General features: G+C 44.3%; 1 protein-coding gene and 1 long non-coding RNA gene across 2 annotated transcripts; both read left to right on the top strand.

Moving 5' to 3' along the window:
* Window positions 1-2,097: 2,097 nt before the first annotated feature.
* Window positions 2,098-11,904, top strand: LOC111978681 (transcription factor 20-like). Its single transcript, XM_024008887.2, has 4 exons — window positions 2,098-2,315; window positions 3,705-6,586; window positions 6,892-6,985; window positions 11,440-11,904. The coding sequence occupies exons 2-4, from the start codon at window positions 3,710-3,712 to the stop codon at window positions 11,505-11,507; spliced, it is 3,039 nt and encodes a 1,012-aa protein (XP_023864655.1). The 5' UTR covers window positions 2,098-2,315; window positions 3,705-3,709; the 3' UTR covers window positions 11,508-11,904.
* Window positions 11,905-13,191: 1,287 nt separating this feature from the next.
* On the top strand, window positions 13,192-16,615 carry LOC111978249 (uncharacterized). The gene is made up of 2 exons (XR_002879129.2): window positions 13,192-13,501; window positions 14,256-16,615. It is a non-coding gene; the product is annotated as an uncharacterized lncRNA (long non-coding RNA).
* The last annotated feature ends 6,506 nt before the right edge of the window (window positions 16,616-23,121 follow it).

Here is a 23,121-nt window from a genome sequence, read left to right as displayed (position 1 = left end):
TGGGATTGTTTATGCATTTATTTGCAAATTATGGTGGAAAATAAGTATTTGGTCAATAACAAAAGTTTATCTCAATACTTTTGTTATATACCCTTTGTTGGCAATGACAGAGGTCAAACGTTTTCTGTAAGTTTTCACAAGGTTTTCACACACTGTTGCTGGTATTTTGGCCCATTCCCCCATGCAGATCTCCTCTAGAGCGAGTGATGTTTTGGGCTATTCAATACCCTCCAAACCACAAACCACTGCCAGGGCAAGGTGACCAGAACATGACTGAATACAAACAGTGTAGCTATTCCCTCCGCAAGGCAATCAAACAAGCTAAGTGCCAGTATAGAGACAAAGCAGAGTCGCAATTCAACAGCTCAGACACAAGAGGTATGTGGCAGGGTCTACAGTCAATCACGGATCCAAATAATAAAACCAGCCCCGTCGCGGACCAGGATGTCTTGCTCTCAGACAGACTAAATAACTTTTTTGCTCGCTTTGAGGACAATACAGTGCCACAGTGCACACGGCCCGCTACCAAAACCTGCGGGCTCTCCTTCACTGCAGCCGAGGTGAGTAAAACATTTAAACGTGTTAACCCTCGCAAGGCTGCAGGCCCAGACGGCATTCCCAGCCGCGTCCTCAGAGCATGCGCAGATCAGCTGGCTGGTGTGCTTACGGACATATTCAATTCCCAGTCTGCCTTCAAGAGGGCCACCATTGTTCCTGTTCCCAAGAAAGCTAAGGTAACTGAGCCTAAACGACTACCGCCCCGTAGCACTCACTTCCGTCATCATGAAGTGCTTTGAGAGACTAGTCAAGGACCATATCACCTCCACCCTACCTGACACCCTAGACCCATCCAATTTGCTTACCGACCAATAGGTCCACAGACGACGCAATCGCAACCACACTGCACACTGCCCTAACCCATCTGGACAAGAGGAATACCTATGTGAGAATGCTGTTCATCGACTACAGCTCAGCATTTAACACACAAAAAATCCTACAATGTGATTTTCTGGATTTTTTTTTTCTCATTTTGTCTGTCATAGTTGAAGTGTACCTATGATGAAAATTACAGGCCTCTCTCATCTTTTTAAGTGGGAGAACTTGCACAATTGGTGGCTGACTAAATACTTTTTTGCCCCACTGTATGTGTGTGGCAACATCCACACTGTTTTCCAACAGACAGTATCAATAAAACCATTCCAATAAGGCATGATTAAGGTATATAGCAGAGTTCCCCAACTGACGGCACATGGGCCGAATTTGGCCCGCGGGTGGTCTCATTTGGCCCCATGTTTTCTGAGCAATAAATACAAATAAAATATTTATTTTTATTGGACATAAGATTGTAAAAACACTAAATCAGCTCCATGTGATTTTAATTTAGAGAAATATGTTCCCAAGTATTCCCACACATAATAGAGAGACACGTGATCACTTTCAAATGTAAGAAAGGTTTGAAATGATTGTTTTTAGACAAATATTATGTGTTTGGGCTTCTTGCGGTCAATTTGCAGTTTACAAATGATTTGTAATTTGAGTCCGGCCCCCACCATCCACGCAACAACAAAAAAATCGTCCCTCAGCTGAATCTAATTTATGATCCCTGGTATATAGATACAACATCCTGTTGAAACAAGACTTGTATAGCTCTATTGTTGAATGGACCAAAATATAAACGAGTCTTTCCTACTGATMAGTCAAAAGGGATAATCGTATGTTCTGAGGGTCAAGTCTTGACACGTTCCTGAATAATAAAGCAATACCGGAGGGAATGGCATCTAGTCTTGCAAAATCTTTAGGTGTTACAGGGATCTTGTAAAGCGATAATAATTCCTTATGATTAAGTAAAAGACCCTCTGCATTTACAAGTTGGCTCACCAATAGGATATTATTTCGGAACCAATATTCTAAAAACAAATAAATATTTTTATACAATATATCCCGATTATTCCATATAATATATGTGTGGAGAAAAATTATGCTTATAAATTAAGGACCATGACAAGAAAACCTGCGGATGAAAAGCAACTCTCCCAGCTTTCGTCCCAATGACAGTATATGAAGTTTCGTTGTTTCCCAACTTCCCATAATGCTTCACTGTGATCGCCAGCTGAGAGCTGACAAATGCTGTTCTTGAAATGTTGCGCAGTTTACGCGTGTTCGGGAAAGTGCAGGGATTTTTGATCCTGTTGCCTGACACAAATCTAGTTCTGAGTTTTAGGGTACAAGAGTTAGATTGGCTCTTGACCAAGATGCTGGGTGGGACTCACTGTTGAATTGGACATTTGTAAAGCCCCACACTCCTTCCTGTTTGGGTAAGTTTCAGTCTCRGGCAGCGCAATATGTTCGCTCTTTTGTTTCATACGAAGGGCCTAGCAAATTAGCTTAGCAAGCTAGCTAGGAAACCAGAAATAAATCAAAGTTGGTTGCTAGCTAGCTGTATCTAATAAATGCATCACTCCATCCCTCCGTGGTCTGCGGGAAATCGATCCCCAACGCGGAATGGCAATAACCAGCAAATATTCAAGGATTGTATTATTATAGCCACCAGCCAGTCACCCATTATTTCACAATAAAATGACGTTCCCATATCAACTACAGATGAATTGGTCAGTTTAGAAGAGTATTAGAGAGGTGCAACTTTTACAAGGGACATTGTTTTGTGATAAGCGGCTAACTACATAGCCAGCTAGTTTAGTACATCGTGAACTGGTTACATTAACTAACCAAATCAAAACGCGTATCCTATTTACATAAATTAATCTGATAACTAGCGAGGTAATGTTACTGTAGCTCTTGTCGTCGCACGAATCATCTTTCACATTTGACTAGTTGTGACTGGACTTGAGGTTGTACAACTAAGACCGGAAGTGACTTTTCGTAACTGGTTAGGAGATCATTTTAGTTAATCCTAACCCGTTCCCCAACCTTAACTAAAGTTTTCTAACCTGCAGTGTAACTTCTTCTAACCTGCTACGAAAAGGTCACCTCCGGTCGTAGCTGTACTCCCTAGTCAGAACCCATTTGACTGACGACAAAAAAGGGAGCTAGTTTGGGACAGTCAGCTGTCATTCCAGGTTACGGAAAGTTAGCTAAACATAAATGTAGTTAGCTAAGTTCTATTTGTTTGTGAGAAGGCAAAGCGGTTCGAAGCCAGTTGGCAACTTTTTTGTTAGTGTATATTATCTTTCTTTTCTTATCGCATCTATTTTGGTGGATTTCCAGTAACGTTATATACTTCTGATTTGGCCACTTTTTCCGAGTCAGCTTGATACTGTAGCTGCAAGTGCAAACGCGATACATTGTTTGTTTACTCATTTGTATACCCGCCATTTAATGAATCTGCAACGTTCTTGSTGAACTCAATTAACGTTACATTACTTTGAACAGTAGTAATGGAAAACTAAGTGAACGCTGACAGCCAACGACAACAACGTTAGAGCACGTTTAGCATTTAGTTCTGACTTGTTTGCTTTCTAGTTAGCTATTTCGATATTTAGCTAGCTAAGTCTGTGATGTGCATTATCGCTAGCAGCTTGTTGTCTGGACTCTAGCTAGATAAAGTTGCAATCCACTGTTGACCAATGTGCTTGGTGATGATGGAACCCAATCTTGTCCTGTATCCAGTCATGTTCTCACTGAGGTCAAGATCATTTCAATTCCATGTATTAATCTAACCTTTCTGTATTTCTGCCTAATTTCAGTTGCTATGGAGCAACCACTGGGGGACTCTGATGATTTACAGCCACAGGACCTTTCCTCTACCCGCAGCCTTCCCGCTGTGATGGACCTGACCAGAAAAGGTGAGGAATGCCTCTTGAAAGCCAACTCCATGGAGGCCCTACGGGTGGTCAAGCCTCCCAGCTGGTACCCAAACTTCCCCGAGACTGACCACGACCACAGGCTTCAACCAGTAGACCAGATACAGCCGGACAATGCTTTCTCCAACACTACAGTCACTCTCTCATATGTGAGCCGGTCTCATGTCTTCTCCCAGCATCCCTCTCTCTCCCAGCATCCCTCTCTCTCCCAGCATCCCTCTCTCTCCCAGCATCCCTCTCTCTACGGCGTCCCGTCGATCAGCAGGTTCTCAACAATGGATGGCTACCTGCAGCAGGTGGATAGGCCTCTGGGCTTAGCACCTCGGTCGGAAATACTTGACTCTATCCCTCCGGCCCAGGTGGTGGGTGAGAATGTCGCAGGGGTGTGTCTGATGCAGCAGTCTTATGAAATCAATGGCCATCGAGTTGCCAGTAACGGAGGAGTGGAGAAATACAAGCCTCAACAGAGAGGGAGTTCAATGAAACACACTCTTTCTCAGGACACGGTCAACAATGGATTGCAGAATGGCCAGGGTAGTAGCAGCTGGTCCAACTCTGCCATCTGTGTCGATTCCTCCCCAGAGTCTCTCACTACAGACATGGAGGAGGGTCAGAGGGCTTCAGAGGTTCTCTTTCTCATCTCTAGAACAGAGGAGCCGGTCCTGATGCAGGACAGCAGGAGTCCCAGGGACCTGTGTTCTCCGAATAGGGACTATATCAGTCCTCTGGAGGACCCGGTCTCTCCCTCTGTCTCACTGGACGACGTAGAGGATGGGCTCATTCTGCCTCAGGCCTCCTGCTCACACTGCGCTTACAATTATTCACCAGACCACACGGCTGATACCCGCTGGGATGAGCTGGGGAGAGGAGGACCTGGGCTGTCTGCAGTACAGGGGACAAGGTCTAATGGCGAGAATATACCAAGGTTAGATTACAGCAAGGACTTCCAGCAGCCAGGACATAATCCCAAGGCAGCTTCGGAGACTATTGTTGATTTGACAGAAGACGGGAGCATTGTACCAGAGGTTTCAGAAAAGAACCCCGAGCAGACAGCTGCTACTCACCTGAATGGTAATGTGAAGGCAGAGCAGACAGCTGCTACTCACCTGAATGGTAATGTGAAGGCAGAGCAGACAGCTGCTACTCACCTGAATGGTAATGTGAGGGCAGAGCAGACAGCTGCTACTCACCTGAATGGTAATGTGAAGGCAGAGCAGACAGCTGCTACTCACCTGAATGGTAATGTGAGGGCAGAGCGGAAGACTTCTGAGAGGAAACAACTCCCCCCTCGCTCTGGCAGGGGAACCAGGTTAGAGGCCATAGTGATGAACATAAACCCTAACTGGTATAAAGTGTCCACCAAGAAGCCCAAGCGTCAGACAAACCCCCTGACCCAGAGCAGTCCATCTAAAGCCGGTGTTAGTCCTAACAAACAGACCTCGTGTGTAGTGAAGAAGAAGAAGAAGGTCCAGAATAAAGCAGCGTCTAGCTGCGAGGGAGAGACTAAAGTACAGGCAGCAGTAGCCTCACTGACCAGTCATATGGATAATATTTACACAAACGCAGACAGTTGCATAGAGTCTACCTCAGATTCAGAACACGGCCGTTTTTCAAAATACCCACACAACCACAGCACATCTCCAATAACCTCCAGTCTGCCCTTTGCTCCAGACAAAGACTCAGAGAAGGAGTCGGAACACAGAGAGTCAGGTCCCGAGCCCTCCTCTAAGGTGGATTTACTGACCCTATCACCGTCACTTAAAACATCTCCAAAGGAACCCGGGAAGCATAAAGCTAAGACTACAAGCAGCGAAGCAGCTGCTCCCACAGCCAAAACAAGGAAGGCGGCCCCTGCTCCCACAGCCAAAACAAGGAAGGCGGCCCCTGCTCCCACAGCCAAAACAAGGAAGGCGACCCCTGCTCCCAAGAAGAAACGGAAGAAACCCAGACTGGACCAGTTCTCAATATTCTCCCCTCAGGAGCCTGAGATCAAACTGAAATACATCAACTACAAGGAGGAGAAGAGGGACATGAGGGTGGACACGTTCTCTCCTTTCATCCACATAGAGCATAAGCCCTCCTCCACCTCCCACGCCAACTGTACTGTCATCAACTACCCAGAGGAGGAGAAGCCCAGGCAGAATGGCCAGGGGCAACAGCAGGCTGGAAGTTCAGGATCCAGGGGTTTCCTCCCAGGGGCTGTACCATCCACTTCCTGCCTCCAGCTGGGCCGCATCTCCACCCACAGCCAGCACCACAGCTCCCTGGTTTGCTGCCTGTGTGGAGGCTCGGCTAACGCCATGGACCTTGGGGACCTCCACGGGCCCTACTACCCTGAGGGATACAGACCCAGCACTGAAGCCCCAGCTAGCAAACCAGGCCTCAAAGAAGAGGAGGATCTCAGTGACTCTGACTCATCCTGCAGCGTGAGAGGCCGGGGCAGAAAATGTGAGAGGCCCCCGGGGGTCCCCTGGCCCCACAAACCTGACCCCCGACTGAAACAGGAGGGCCTGCTGGGGAGGTGGACCAGTGACAGCGACCTCTCAGGCAGCCCTGGAGCTAAGAGGGGCAGGATTGAGGCTGGGCCTTTGGTAACATCTGGGGCCAGGACTGCAGTGGATGACTGGTACATTCCCCCTGTGGTGCCTCTGGACCAGTGTGAGTACTGGCTCCACGAGGACTGCAGCATCTGGTCTACAGGTGTGTTCCTGGTGAAGGGAAGGCTCTACGGCCTGGAAGAGGCAGTCAAGGTGGCTCAGGAGACGGTAAGTGTAAATCCTGCAGGATAGAAACAGATGTCTTTATTGATTTATGATTTGGGGTGAATATATAGTGATCTTCCATTGAGGGCTATGTCTGCTGTTGTAACGTCGTATTTTACATTTAGTTCGTATGTAATAGTGCTACAACTCTGTTTTACAATGTCAAATACATTTTTATTGGTCACATACATGTGTTTAGCAGATGTTATTGTAGGTGTAGCGAAATGTACCCGAAATGTAAACTACTATAGCAGCTTGTCTTGGCCCGCAACACGAGGAAACCAATCTATTGCATTTCATGTTTTCAGACGTGTTCTCGCTGCCATAACCCAGGTGCCACGTTGGGCTGCTTCATCAAAGGATGCCCCAACAAGTATCACTACAGGTGTTCTCTACAGTCAGGTGAGTCTCCTCTGTCCTTATCCCTGTCCCCTACTGGGACCATCAGGTGAGTCTCCTCTGTCCTTATCCCTGTCCCCTACTGGGACCATCAGGTGAGTCTCCTCTGTCCTTATCCCTGTCCCCTACTGGGACCAACAGGTGAGTCTCCTCTGTCCTTATCCCTGTCCCCTACTGGGACCAWRYGGTGAGTCTCCTTGTCTCACAGATTTGTCTTGAGACTCGATTTGATAGAAAATGTCATTATTTGAGACTTGACTTGGGAGCGTCAAGACTCTGGACTTATTTTGTGGCACAGTCTCTGTGGATAACTCTCCATGCAGCCAGAGGCAGTAGCCACAGCATTGCCCTTAGAATAAAAAGTGCAACAGATTGGCTTATGAAATGCACACTCTGACCTCTGATTGGACCAGCAAGCTGTCAATCAACAAAGGTCCAGTGTGCCAGAGAACAGACTGCTGATTTGTTGTACAGCTATAGGATCGGGTGCATTTGCAAATGTCAAATTGTAGGGAGAGCGGATTGCCATAATAAATATCCGGCTCCAAATTTTTTTGGGTGATCAAGAATATGAACTGTTCACTTTGCAAGCTCACCAGCAATGGGGCGTCAAGACACAATTACTAGCACAGGCCAACTGGTCTTTTGGTACGGCCTATGTTAAAAAAAAAAAAAAAAAAAATGATATCTTTGTTATTTTTGTTGTGCATAGTAGGAGCAGGTATGCATAGAAATAGGCTACGTGGCCTGTGTGCCGCACCTCGGAGTCAGTACGTTGAATAACATCATTATTGTTCCATTTATTAATGGTGATTATTCATAGGCAATCTATACTGAACAAAAATATAAACGCCACMTGCAACAATTTCAACGATTTCAGTGAGTTACAGTTCATGTAAGCAAATCAGTCAATTTATATAAATTAATTAGGCCCTAATTTATGGATTTCACAGGGCAGCCATGGGTGGGCCTGGGAGGCCACTGGGGTGCCAGGCCCAGCCAATCAGAATGAGTTTTTCCACACAAAGGGGCTTTATTACATCCACAAATACTCCTCAGTTTCATCAGCTGTCTGGGTCGCTGGTCTCAGACCATCCCACAGGTGAAGAAGCCTGATGTGGAGGTCCTGGGCTGGCGTGGTTACATGTGGTCTGCGATTGTGACGCCGGTTGGACGTAGTGCCAAATTCTCTAAAATGAACATTCAATTCTCTGCCAAAAGCTCTGGTGGACATTCCTGTAGTCAGCATGTCAATTGCATGCTCCCTACAAAACTGCACATTTTAGAGTGGCCATTTATTGTCCCCAGCACAAGGTGCACCTGTGTAATGATCGTGCTGTTTAATCGGCTTGACTCATTATGTCTGGGGGTTTTAAGCCTAGTTAACTGGTCTGTAACCTGACTCGTTATGTCTAGGGATCTGCGGCCTAGCTAACTGGTCTGTAACCTGACTCGTTATGTCAGGATGTGCGGCTCCTAGACTAACTGGTCTGTAACCTGACTCTTATGTCTGGGGATCTGCGCCGGCTAAAATGGTCTGTAACCTGACTCGTTATGTCTTGGATCTGCGGCCCAGCTAACTGGTCTGAACCTGACTCGTTATGTCTAGGGATCTGCGGCCTAGCTAACTGGTCTGTAACCTGACTCGTTATGTCTGAGGATCTGCGGCCTAGCTAACTGGTCTGTAACCTGACTCGTTATGTCTAGGGATCTGTAACCTGACTCGTTATGTCTAGGGATCTGCGGCCTAGCTAACTGGTCTGTAACCTGACTCGTTATGTCTAGGGATCTGCGGCCTAGCTAACTGGTCTGTAACCTGACTCGTTATGTCTAGGGATCTGCGGCCTAGCTAACTGGTCTGTAACCTGACTCGTTATGTCTAGGGATCTGCGGCCTAGCTAACTGGTCTGTAACCTGACTCGTTATGTCTAGGGATCTGCGGCCTAGCTAACTGGTCTGTAACCTGACTCGTTATGTCTAGGGATCTGCGGCCTAGCTAACTGGTCTGTAACCTGACTCGTTATGTCTAGGGATCTGCGGCCTAGCTAACTGGTCTGTAACCTGACTCGTTATGTCTAGGGATCTGCGGCCTAGCTAACTGGTCTGTACCTGACTCGTTATGTCTAGGGATCTGCGGCCAGCTAACTGGTCTGTAACCTGACTCGTTATTCTAGATCTTAACCTGACTCGTTATGTCTAGGATCTGCGGCCTAGCTAACTGGTCTGTAACCTGACTCCGTTATGTCTAGGGATCTGCGGCCTAGCTAACCGGTCTGTAACCTGACTCGTTATGTCTAGGGATCTGCCCCTAGCTAACTGGTCTGTTACCTGACTCGTTATGTCTAGGGATCTGCGGCCTAGCTAACTGGTCTGTAACCTGACTCGTTATGTCTAGGGATCTGTAACCTGACTCCTTATGTCTAGGGATCTGCGGCCTAGCTAACTGGTCTGTAACCTGACTCTGTATGTCTAGGGATCTGCGCCTAGCTAACTGGTCTGTAACCTGACTCGTTATGTCTAGGATCTGTAACCTGACTCGTTATGTCTAGATCTGCGGCCTAGCTAACTGGTCTGTAACCTGACTCGTTATGTCTAGGACTGCGGCCTAGCTAACTGGTCTGTAACCTGACTCGTTATGTCTAGGGATCTGCGGCCTAGCTAACTGGTCTGTAACCTGACTCGTTATGTCAGGGATCTGCGCCTAGCTAACTGGTCTGTAACCTGACTCGTTATGTTCTAGGGATCTGCGGCCTAGCTAACTGGTCTGTAACCTGACTCGTTATGTCTAGGGATCTGCGGCCTAGCTAACTGGTCTGTAACCTGACTCGTTATGTCAGGGATCTGCGGCCTAGCTAACTGGTCTGTAACCTGACTCGTTATGTCCAGGGATCTGCGGCTAGCTAACTGGTCTGTAACCTGACTCGTTATGTCTAGGATCTGCGGCCTAGCTAACCGGTCTGTAACCTGACTCGTTTTGTCTAGGGATCTGCGCCTAGCTTAACTGGTCTGTAACCTGACTCGTTATGTCCAGATCTGCGGCCTAGCTAACTGGTCTGTAACCTGACTCGTTATGTCCGGAATCTGCGGCCTGGCTAACTGGTCTGTAACCTGACTCGTTATGTCCGGGATCTGCGGCGCTAGCTAACTGGTCTGTAACCTGACTCGTTATGTCGGGATCGCGGCCTAGCTAACTGGTTGTAACCTGACTCGTTATGTCTGGATCTGCGGCCTAGCTAACTGGTCTGTAACCTGACTCGTTATGTCTAGGGATCTGCGGCCTAGCTAACTGGTCTGTAACCTGACTCGTTATGTCCGGGATCTGCGGCCTAGCTAACTGGTTGTAACCTGAACTCGTTATGTCTAGGGATCTGCGCCTAGCTAACTGGTCTGTTACCTGACTCTGTATGTCTAGGGATCTGCGGCCTAGCTAACTGGTCTGTACCTGACTCGTTATGTCTAGGGATCTGCGGCCTAGCTAACTGGTCTGTAACCTGACTCGTTAGTCTAGGATCTGCGCCTAGCTAACTGGTCTGTAACCGACTCGTCTATAGTCTGGTCTGACTAACTGGTCTGTAACCTGACTCGTTATGTCTAGGGATCTGCGGCCTAGCTAACTGGTCTGTAACCTGACTCGTTATGTCTAGGGATCTTCGCGGCTATCTAACTGGTCTGTTACCTGACTCGTTATGTCTAGGATCTCCCTAGCTATTCTGTAACCTGACTCGTTATTCTGATCTGCGCTAGCTAACTGGTCTTAACCTGAATGGAATGTACATTTATGTGAGAAATCCATGCACCATAATTAAATACCCGGAGAGAGCAACTTTACCTTGGTCCAGGGCCAGCCTGTTTCTCTATCCTCCATACCAGTCCAAGTGGATTATTTGCAGTGTGGACGAAACAAAAATATGTACCAAAAAGGGGAATTAATCCAATCGAAAGACTGAAAACAAAAGGAAAGGCCTTCGGGCCATCTAACACAACCAGCAGCCTCACGGCTTACCAGCTGGGACACTGACTGGCCCTAGTTGGCAGCAGCGTTGTACTAACCCAGTTGCTGCCCCCTGGGGGATGGATGTGTGAAGTGTATCCTGGATCGTGTTTGTCTTGTGTCCTAACACTAATCCCCCCCCCTATATAATAACACTAGTACTGTGGTTTTAAAACGTGAATGCCACCCCAGCTGTGTGTGTGTGTGTGTGTGTTGGTGTTGTGTTGTGTTGTTGTGTGTGTGTGTGTGTGTTGTGTGTGTGTGTGTGTGTGTGTGTGTGTGTGTGTGTGTGTGTGTGTGTGTTGTTTGTGTGTGTGTGTGTGTGTGTGTGTGTGTGTGTGTGTGTGTGTGTGTGTTGTGTGTGTTGCAGGCTCTCTGTAGCCGGTTGGTTGTGGGTAGTCTGGTTCAGCTGCTGTTTTGCTATTGATCAGTGATCTTCATTATCCAAGCATTCTTCTCCCCACAGACTGTGTCCTCAATGAAGAGAACTTCTCCATGAAATGCACAAGCACAAGGTATGGACGGTTGATTTAAATGACTGCTAGTTTGATCCTTACCAAGACCATCTCATTCACTCGCTCAGTTGCTGTCAGTGTTTTCTGTCTCACTGTACAAAGATGTCTTTTTTGAAAGAGAATTTTGCTGACATGGAACTGACAAATTAGCAATCCTCCATTTTATGATTTGTGTATTACTAGATGAAGTATGGCTTGTCTTCTAGTAAAGCGTTGCTTCATGCTGAGGCTGACTACACAGCCCTACTGCATCATGTACACAGTCCTACTGCATCATGTACACAGTCCTACTGCATCATGTACACAGTCCTACTGCATCATGTGTACACAGTCCTAGCTGCATCGTGTAGACAGCCCTACTGCATCGTGAGACAGCCCACTGCATCGTGTAGACAGCCCTACTGCATCGTGTAGACAGCCCTCTACCGCGTGTAACAGCCCTACCGCATCGTGTAGACACCACTGACCTACCCATCGTGAACACCCTACGCGTCGTGTAGACAGCCCTAGCGCGTCGTGTAGAACAGCGTCCTACTGCGTCGTGTAGACAGACCCTACTTGGTCTGTACAGCCCTACTGTCGTCAGTAGCAGCCCTACATCTCTATGTAGACAGCCCATACATGCTCATGTACACAGCCCTACTGCGTCATTGTAGAAGCCCTACTTGTTCATGTAGACAGCCCTACTGCGTCGTTTAAGACACACCAGTACCGCGTTGCCGTAGACACCCTACCGCGTCGTTGTAGCAACACCCTACCGCGTCGTGTAGACAGCCCTACCGCGTCGTGTAGACAGCTCCTGACCGCGTCTCGTGTAGACAGCCCTACCGCGTCGTGTAGACAGCCCTACCGCGTCGTTAGACAGCCCTACCGCAAACCCACGCCCCCTACCGCTCGTTGTAGACAGCCCCTACCGCGTCGTGTAGACAGCCTACCCGCGTTGTAGACAGCCCTACCGCGTCGTGTAGACAGCCGACCCTGACCCTCGTACCGTAGACAGCCCTACTCGCGTCCTCGTGTAGACAGCCCTACCGCGTCGTGTAGACACCTACCGTCGTGTAGACAGCAGCCTACCGCGGTGTAGACAGCCCTACCGCGTCGTGTAGACAGCCCTACCGCGTCGTGTAGACAGCCTGACCTACCCGCTCTATCGTGGACAGCCCTACCGCTCGGTAGACAGCCCTACCGCTCTTAGACAGCCCTTTAACCCATCCTATCAGACGCCCTACCGCCCCATGTGTAGACACGCCTACCGCATCATGTAGAACCAGCACCTAACCGTCCCATCATAAGACAGCCCGATAGCCGCATAACATGTAGACAGCCCTACCGCATCATGTGTAGACACCCATTTACCGCATCATGTAGACATCCCACCAGCATCATGTAAACCCTACCGCATCATGTAACTAGCGCCTACCGCATCATGTAGACAGCCCTACCGCTATCATTACACATGCCTTGCATCATACACAGCCCCTACTGCATCATGTCACAGTCTACTGCATCAGTCACACCAGCCCATACTGCATCATGTAGACAGCCCTACTGCATCGTGTACACCATGCATACCGTCTGTTCCTCCCCCCAGAACAAGTCTGTTCCCTTTTGGTTTCACTGGTGTTACTGGATTTACCGTCTGTTCCTCCCCAGAACAAGTCTGTTCCCTTTTGGTTTTCACTGTGTGTTACTGGATTACTGTCTGTTCCTCCCCTAGAACAAGTCTGTTCCTTTTGGTTCACTGTGTGTTACTGGGATTTACTGTCTTTCCTCCCTAGAACAAGTCTGTTCCCTTTTGGTTTCACTGTGTGTTAACTGGATTTACCGTCTGTTCCTCCCCTAGAACAAGTCTGTTCCCTTTTGGGTTTCGCTGTGTGTTACTGCGATTTACCGTCTGTTCCTCCCAGAACAAGTCTGTTCTCTCCCCAGAACAAGTCGTTTCAAGGCTCTCCTGGGAACAGAAAGAGACAACCGGTGACACAACCAGAAGACAGACTTGACTACACATGGCTGGTTGTTCTCTTTCACATTTATACATGACAACATCATCTCTTTCCGGTTGTTCTCTTTCACATTTATACATGACAACACCTCTCTCCTGGTGGTTCTCTTTCACATTTATACAGACAACATCATCTCTTTCCTGGTTGATCTCTTTCACATTTATACATGACAACACCATCTCTTTTCTGGTTGTTCTCTTTCACATTTATACATGACAACACCATCTCTTTCTGGTTGTTCTCTTCACATTTATACATGACAACATCATCTCTTCCTGTTCTTTTCACATTTATACATGACAAACATCATGTCTCTTTCCTGGTTGATCTCTTTCACATATATATACATGACAACACCATCTCTGCTTCCTGGTTGTTCTCTTTCACATTTATACATGACAAAACCCATCTCTTATTCCACATGGTTGTATCTCTTTCACATTTATACATGACAACATCATCTCTTTCACATTTATACATGACAACACCATCTCTTTTTGCGTTGTTCTCTTTCACATTTATACATGACAACACCATCTCTTTCCTGGTTGTTCTCTTTCACATTTATACATGACAACATCATCTCTTTCCACTTTATTTCAGCATTACTGACCTGCGTGTGAGTCACACATCTGTTAGTGTTTTTACATATTCTAACATTATTTGATCACAATGATGGTAATAAGATATTTATGTTTTATATCCAAACTGCTAAATGGTATGTCTTTGTTTGAAAACATCATGTATTTTTTCTTCCGTTCCAGACATGGTTCATCTGTGGCGTTACGCGGGGATTCTCCCGTGAACCCGGTAACTGTGGCAACGCTGTAACTGTCCTCTGATTGACAGCTGGGCTGGGGCGGAATGCAAACACCCACAAACCTTAAAACTGGCTTTCTGCACTTTCTGCTACCTTGTTATCTTCACCACATAAAGCACTGCGAAGACCAAGGCTGTCCTAATGTTCTGCCACCTCAGTCCTTCTCCTGGCTCTGGACTGACTGCCAACGGTGGGTAGTAGATGGGCCAATGACTGAACAGAAGAGTTGGGAGCGGGGCCCAAAGCCAATGTCACCATTTGATTGAAGATAAATGTTTTCACGTCGCTTATGGCTAAACACGTGCTATCGCTTTGTAATTATTTATTCGGAAAAAGGATTCTCCCTTTTTTTTTTAATTGAAATGTTGATCAAATAATTGGAGATATTTAATTTTATAAAGCTTTCTAAGTATGTGATATATATTTGGCTTATTTATTTTTGGGGGTATCTTGTGGCTTTAGTTTTTACTTTGCAATTGACCCGGAGGTGTGTTTGTATGCATCTAAGTTATGAGTAAGAACCTCGACGCTGAAGACTGCACTTGGTAGAGAAACTGAGATCTATTCATAAAGACCATACATGGGATGAAAATAACACCAGATTCATCTGATTTAGTTCTGAGGGTGTGACCAGGCATTTCAATGGATTTTAATTGCACTTTGTTTTTTCATTTGATTTATTCAAGTGATATAAATAATTGAGGGTTAACTGTGTCTTACCTGTATCGTATATTCATTTTGTGAATGTACTTCCTCTAAAGAGGGATGTTGCTGAAAGCACTTTTTATTGGCACTTAACGTATGAAACTGTTAAATCATATGAAGTTAAGCTATGAATGCTTAATCCTCACCAAAGTGGACTCACCCTGGCCTGTAGCATCTAGTCCACGACTCGCCCCCACATACAGTGCATTCAGGAAGAATTCACACCCTTTGACTTTTTTTCCACATTTTGTTACATTATTCTTTCCCCCCTCATCAATCTACACACAATATCCCATCATGACAAAGCAAAAACAGGTTTTTAGACATTTTTGCAAATGTGTTAAAAATGAACTGAAATGTCACATTTGCATTTCCCCACATCATGATGCTGCTACCACCATGCTTCACCGTAGGGATGGTTCCAGGTTTCCTCCTGACGTGTCCCTTGGCATTCAGGCCAAATAGTTAAATCTTGGTTTCATCAGACCAGAGAATCTTGTTTCTCATGGTCTGAGTTTTTTAGGTGCCTTTTGGCAAACTCCAAGTGAGCTGTCATGTGCCTTTTTACTGAGGAGTGGCTTCCGTCTGGCCACTCTACCATAACGGCCTGATTGGTGTGGTGCTGCAGAGATGGTTGTCCTTCTGGATGGCTCTCCCATCTCTACAGAGGAACTCTAGAGCTCTGTCAGAGTGACCATCAGGTTTTTGGTCACCTCCCTGACCAAGGTCCTTCTCCCCCGATTGCTCAGTTTGGCCGGGCGGCCAGCTCTAGGAAGAGTCTTGGTGGTTCCAAACTTCTTCCATTTAAGAATGATGGAGGCCACTGTGTTCTGGGGACCTTCAATGCTGCAGACATGTTTTGGTACCCTTCCCCAGACATGTGCCTCGACACAATCCTGTCTCGGAGCTCCTCGGACAATTCCTTTGACCTCATGGCTTGGTTTTTGCTCTGACATGCACTGTCAACTGTGGAATCTTAGACAGGTGTGTGCATTTCCAAATCATGTTCAATCAATTGAATTTACACAGGTGGACTCCAATCACAGTTGTAGAAACATCTCAAGGATGATCAATGGAAACAGGATGCACATGAGCAAAATTGAGTCTCATAGCAATACTGAATACTTATGTAAATAAGGTATTTCTGTTTTCATTTTTAATATGTTTGTAAACATTTCTAAAAAACCTGTTTCTTTGTCATAATGGGTTATTGTGTGTAGATTGAGCATATTTAATACATTTTAGAGTAAGGCTGTAACGTGGATAAAGTCAAGGGGTCTGATACTTTCTGAATGCACTGTAGTTCGTTAGTATCATCAGTACAGAGAACGTGTTTGTTTCATTTCATTGACACCATGGTTTTATCTATCTCACTGATGCAGCTGTCAGAGACTAACGTGATTGGTCCACACATCTTCATTAGCTCTTAACTTTCCCTCGTTTTTACTGGGATTCATTACATTTTAGTTTCTTTATTTTTTCTTGAATTACATTTACAAAGATTGTAATACAAGCCAACACTCCCATGACTCACAATACCTTACACATGCATCATGTGTTTAAACAAGGGCACTTTAAAATAAAAAATGTATTAATTGATGTAAACTGACTTGATTTTAGATCACCTCTACGTATAGACCCGTAGTGCTACAGTCAGTCTCTAGTTTCTAGCCGGCTACCACATGTTTGGGTTTACATGATCCTTTACCGGGTAGCAGTTGATTTTGGTTAGCATGGTCATGTTCAACCGTCTCCATTCATTCGTCTGGTGAAGTCCTCTCTCTCTCTCACCTGAACTCTTCTAAACTGCTCGTCTTTCTCCTGCCAGCTTTGGTGGCAGGACAAATCAGTCAGTGTTCAGGATGCCCACTTCTGTTGCATCACACACAACTAACCAGGACGTTGACTTCTGTTGCGTCAACACAACTAACCAGGACGTTGACTTCTGTTGCATCAACACAACTAACCAGGACGTTGACTTCTGTTGCATCAACACAACTAACCAGGACGTTGACTTCTGTTGCGTCAACACTACTAACCAGGACGCTTGACTTCTGTTGCATCACACAACTAACCAGGACGTTGACTTCTGTTGCATCAACACAACTAACCAGGACGTTGACTTCTGTTGCATCAACACAACTAACCAGGACGTTGACTTCTGTTGCATCAACACAACTAACCAGGACGTTGACTTCTGTTGCTCAACACAACTAACCAGGACGTTGACTTCTGTTGCATCAACACTACTAACCAGGACGTTGACTTCTGTTGCATCAACACTCTAACCAGGACGTTTGACTTCTGTTGGCATCAACACTACTAACCAGAGACGTTGACTTCTTGTTGCATCAACACAACTAACCAGGACGTTGACTTCTGTTGCATCAACACTACTAACCAGGACGTTGACTTCTGTTGCATCAACAAACTAACCAGGACGTTGACTTTCTGTTGCATCAACACAACTAACCAGGCGACGCTACCATGCTCTTTCTGCTGTAGATGTCAACAGCAGGTCTGATAGACCTGTACATTTAGGAGATGTCACTGTGGATGTCTGGTGGTCGTGGTCTCTGTGCTTTTCCATTTGTGGCAATAGGGGCATTGTGTTTCTGTCTGAGTCCTGTGAAGTCAGTCTGTTTGTACAGGGAGCCAGAACAGCAGTGGTGGTGAATGTACAGCAGGCCGCTCCTTGGGAGAGGATTCCCCACACAGCAGGAGATACACGTGTGTGTCTGTTTCCAATATCACACTTGTATAGCACCTAGAATAAAGCAATGTATTGGATATGTGTTCTAAGTGGATATCTAATATAGCTACACATCAAAAACTCTTCTACCTAGCAACATGTCTCCTATTGGGTCCTCTTTTTTTTCCTCCTATGTTTTGTTTCTCTGTGCTGCAGTGGAACAGATTTAATCCAATACTGAGCTAAATGATCGCCAGCCACTCTGATGATGTTCCTAATTGCTGCTTTAATACAACCGATGCGTTGTACCAAATATGACTTTTGGACTATTATTTCCATGGTTGTGAAATGTGTTTGGTTTGTAATGTTGTTTCTGTGTCCAAATCTCAGGGCTGAGTCTCTAATTATTCTAATGGTAATATTTATTCACACACTTGACTGACTGGGCATGGCTCATATTGAGTTGCCCCCCCCACCCCTATGTTGACTCCATTGACTGAGCAATGCTAATATTGAGTTGCCCCCACCCTATGTTGACTCCATTGACTGAGCAATGCTAATATTGAGTTGCCCCACCCCTATGTTGACTTATTGACTGGAGCAATGCTAATATTGAGTTGCCCCCCACCCCTATGTTGACTTCCATTGACTGGAGCAATGCTAATATTGAGTTGCCCCCACCCCTATGTTGACTTCATTGACTGGAGAAATGCTAATATTGAGTTGCCCCCCCCCCCACCCTATGTTGACTCCATTGACTGGAGCAATGCTAATATTGAGTTGCCCCCACCCCTATGTGACTCCATTGACTGGAGCAATGCTAATATTGAGTTGCCCCCCCCCCCACCCTATGTTGACTCATTGACTGGAGCAATGCTAATTGAGTTGCCCCCCACCCTATTTGACTCCATTGACTGGAGCAATGCTAATATGAGTTCCCCCCACCCTATGACTCCATTGACTGGAGCAATGTAATATTGAGTTCCCCCCCACCCCGATGACTCCATTGACTGGAGAAATGCTTAATATTGACGGTTCCCCCACCCCTATGACTCCATTGACTGTGAGAAATGCTAATATTGAGTTGCCCCCCACCCTTATTGTTGACTCCATTGACTGGAGCAATGCTCAATATTGAGTTGTGCCCCCCCCCACCCACCCCACCCCTATGTTGCCCATTCACTCTCTGAATGGCTCACCACACACAATTCATGTCTCAGTTGTCTCAATGCTTAAAAATCCTTTAACCTGTCTCTCCCCTTCATCTACACCGATTTGAAGTGGATTTAACACAGTGACATTAAGGGACCATAGCTTTCACCTGGATTTACCTGGTCAGTCTGTCATGGAAAGAGCAGGTGTTCTTAATGTTTTGTATACTCGGTGTACAGTCTACTGGTTAAAAACCTTTTCCTCAGTCTACTGGTTAAAAACCTTTTTCCTCAGTTTCAATGCCTCATCTGTGAATGTCACTTCTCATCTCCTTTATTTTAAGGCAACAATACAGATGCTGTTTTGTACTTTGTGGTTTACCTCAGCGTAACGGAGGTAAATGTAACTTAAAATAAATATTTTGTAGAACCCCTTTTTTGTGTAAGTCCTGATTTTAATAGTAACATGTTAAATAGATGAAGCTTCTCATCGTCTTAGACTCTACGTAAGTCCGTATCTCCTGCAGAGTACTCTGAGTCCAGGGAACAAACTCACACCAGCATTCATTCCAACAAGATTTGTCATTTTATTGTCGACTAATCGGAGCTTACAGGGAAGACCGTTGTATTGCAAAGACAGAATCGGACACAAGTTCTAGAGCTGTGTTCCCCTACTCACTAAAACTCCACAAAAATCATGATGCCGTGTCAAAATATGTCACTGGACAGAAAAACAAAAAGGCCTCCAATAAACAACTTCCAACACATTACGTCATGATAGTTTCGCTCAAACCTCCGTGTCCAACTCGTATATTACCTACAGCCTTCGGTCTTGATGATTAGTGTGTTTAGTGCTGGGCTAGAACAAAAGCCTGCACCACACCCAGTGGGTCCACTGGATCAGGGTTGGTGAACACAAGGTCATAGGTTGTCACAAGATGTAATCCCCCCCCAGACACTGATCTAAGGTTAGTTGGGGGGGGTTTCACCCTTGGATGGATAAGCTGAGGATTTAAATGGTAACTTCTGCCCGGATCATGGTTGACTTCAACGATACCACAACTGTCTACAACCCGTACTGAACAGTTCATTGTTGGAAGTTGCCAGATGAAAGAGGAAAGGAACTTTTACTGACTGTTATTCAACATTCATACACCCAAGTGTGAACAACAGAATACTACAGCTGTGACAGCAAAACAGAAAATAGCTTTTCCACAATTTGTTTTCCAGCACATACAGATTCATGCAAATATGTCTGGAAAATCGCAACACACAACAGGTTTTTTTGTTTCGTTTTGTTTTCTCATCTTTTTTTCGGACTTTTATAATGACTAATTCATCACTCTTTCTTGTGACGTTTTGATTAGCAACGAAGTGATACTAAAACAATCTTCCCCAGGTTTCCCTTGCAACTTCTTAAGACTTGGGAATTTAGGAGCTACTGACACACTTGATCAAAAATGCATTTGTTTGTGAACTATCTATTCCAGATGCATCTGTATCTACAGTATGTAATGCATCTGTATCTACAGTATGTAATGCATCTGTATCTACAGTATGTAATGCATCTGTATCTACAGTATGTAATGTATCTGTATCTACAGTATGTAATGCATCTATCTACAGTATGTAATGCATCTGTATCTACAGTATGTAATGTCAGTATGTAATTGCATCTGTATCTACAGTATGTAATGTATCTATCTACAGTAGTAATGTATCTGTATCTACAGTATGTAATGGCATCTGTATCTACAGTATGTAATGCATCTGTATCTACAGCATGTAATGTATCTGTATCTACAGTATGTAATGTATCTGTATCTACAGTATGTAATGTACTGTATCTACAGTATGTAATGCATCTGTATCTACAGTATGTAATGCATCTGTATCTACAGTATGTAATGTATCTGTATCTACAGTATGTAATGTATCTGTATCTACAGTTGTAATGCATCGTATCTACAGTATGTAATGCATCTGTATCTGCAGTATGTAATGTATCTGTATCTACAGTATGTAATGCATCTGTATCTACAGTATGTAATGCATCTGTATCTACAGTATGTAATCTGTATGCAGTATGTAATGCAGTACTATGTAATATCTGTATCTACAGTATGTAATGCATCTGTATCTACAGTATGTAATGCATCTGTATCTACAGTATGTAATGCATCTTTATCTACAGTATGTAATGCATCTGTATCTTACAGTATGTAATGTATCTGTATCTACAGTATGTAATGCATCTGTATCTACAGTATGTAATGTATCGCAATCGAAGTATCTGTATCTTACAGTATGTAATGCATCTATCTACAGTATGTAATGCATCTGTATCTACAGTATGTAATGCATCTGTATCTGCAGTATGTAATGCATCTGTACGACAGTATTAATGCATCTGTATCTGCAGTATGTAATGCCTGCTATCTACAGTATGAATGCATCTGTATCTACAGTATGTAATGCATCTGTATCTACAGTATGTAATGCATCTGTATCTACAGTATGTAATGCATCTGTATCTACAGTATGTAATGCATCTATCTACAGTATGTAATGCATCTGTATCGACAGTATGTTAATGTATCTGTATCTACAGTATGTAATTATCTGTATCTACAGTATGTAATGATCTGTATCTACAGTATGTAATGCATCTTTATCTACAGTATGTAATGCATCTGTATCGACAGTATGTAATGCATCGTGATCTACAGTTGTAATGTATCGGCATCGACAGTATCTGTATCTACAGTATGTAATGCATCTATCTACAGTATGTAATGCATCTGTATCTACAGTATGTAATGCATCTGTATCTACAGTATGTAATGTATCGGCATCGACAGTATCTGTATCTACAGTATGTAATGCATCTATCTACAGTATGTAATGCATCTGTATCTACAGTATGTAATGCATCTGTATCTACAGTATGTAATGCATCTGTATCTACAGTATGTAATGTAGATATTTTAATACTGCATATACAGATGCATTACATACTGTAGATACAGATACTGTCGATGCCGATACATTACATACTGTAGAACAGATGCATACATACTGTAGATACAGATGCATTACATACTGTAGATACAGATGCATTACATACTGTAGATAGATGCATTACATACTGTAGATACAGATACTGTCGATGCCGATACATTACATACTGTAGATACAGATACATTACATACTGAGATACAGATACATTACATACTGTCGATACAGATGCATTACATACTGTAGATACAGATACTGTCGATACAGATACATTACATACTGTGAGAAATACAGATCAGATGCATTACATACTGTAGATACAGATGCATTACATACTGTAGATACAGATGATTACATACTGCAGATACCAGATGCATTACATACTTAGATACAGATGCATTACATACTGTAGATACAGATGCATACATACTGTAGATACAGATGCATTAATATGTAGATACAGATGATTACATACTGTAGATTTACAGATGCCATACATACTGCAGATACAGATGCATTACATTACTGCGATGCCGATGCATTACATACTGTAGATACAGATGCATACATACTGTAGATACAGATACATTACAACGTAGATACAGATAATACATACTGTTTCGATACAGAATGCATTACATACTGTCAGATACAGATACTGTCGATACAGATACATTTACATACTGTGATACAGGCTGCATTACATACTGTTAGATACAAGCATTACATACTGTAGATACAGATGCATTACATACTGAGATACAGATGCATTACATACTGCTATGATACAGATGCATTACATACGTATACTGTAACGTAAACAGATGCATTACATACTGTAGATACAGATGCATTAAATACTGTAGATACAGAGCATTACATACTGTAGATACAGATACATTACATACTGCAGATAACAGATGCATTACATACTGGAGATACAGATGCATTACATACTGTAGATACAGATGCATTACATACTGTAGATACAGATACATTACATACTGTAGATACAGATGCATTACATACGTAGATACAGATGCATTACATACTGTAGATACAGACTTCGATACAGATGCATTACATACTGTAGATACAGATCATTACATACTGTAGATACAGATACATTACATACTGTAGATACAGATCATTACATACTGTAGATACAGATGCATGACATCTGCCGATACAGATGCATTAACATACTGCCGATCAGTAGCTCTGGATCCTAAATCTGATGTGAG

Source organism: Salvelinus sp. IW2-2015, linkage group LG18 (genome assembly GCF_002910315.2).
Source record: "Salvelinus sp. IW2-2015 linkage group LG18, ASM291031v2, whole genome shotgun sequence".
In the NCBI taxonomy this organism is placed as follows: Eukaryota; Metazoa; Chordata; class Actinopteri; order Salmoniformes; family Salmonidae; genus Salvelinus; species Salvelinus sp. IW2-2015.
Note: the sequence above shows the minus strand (reverse complement) of the source record. Positions and strands in the feature narration are given on the sequence as shown.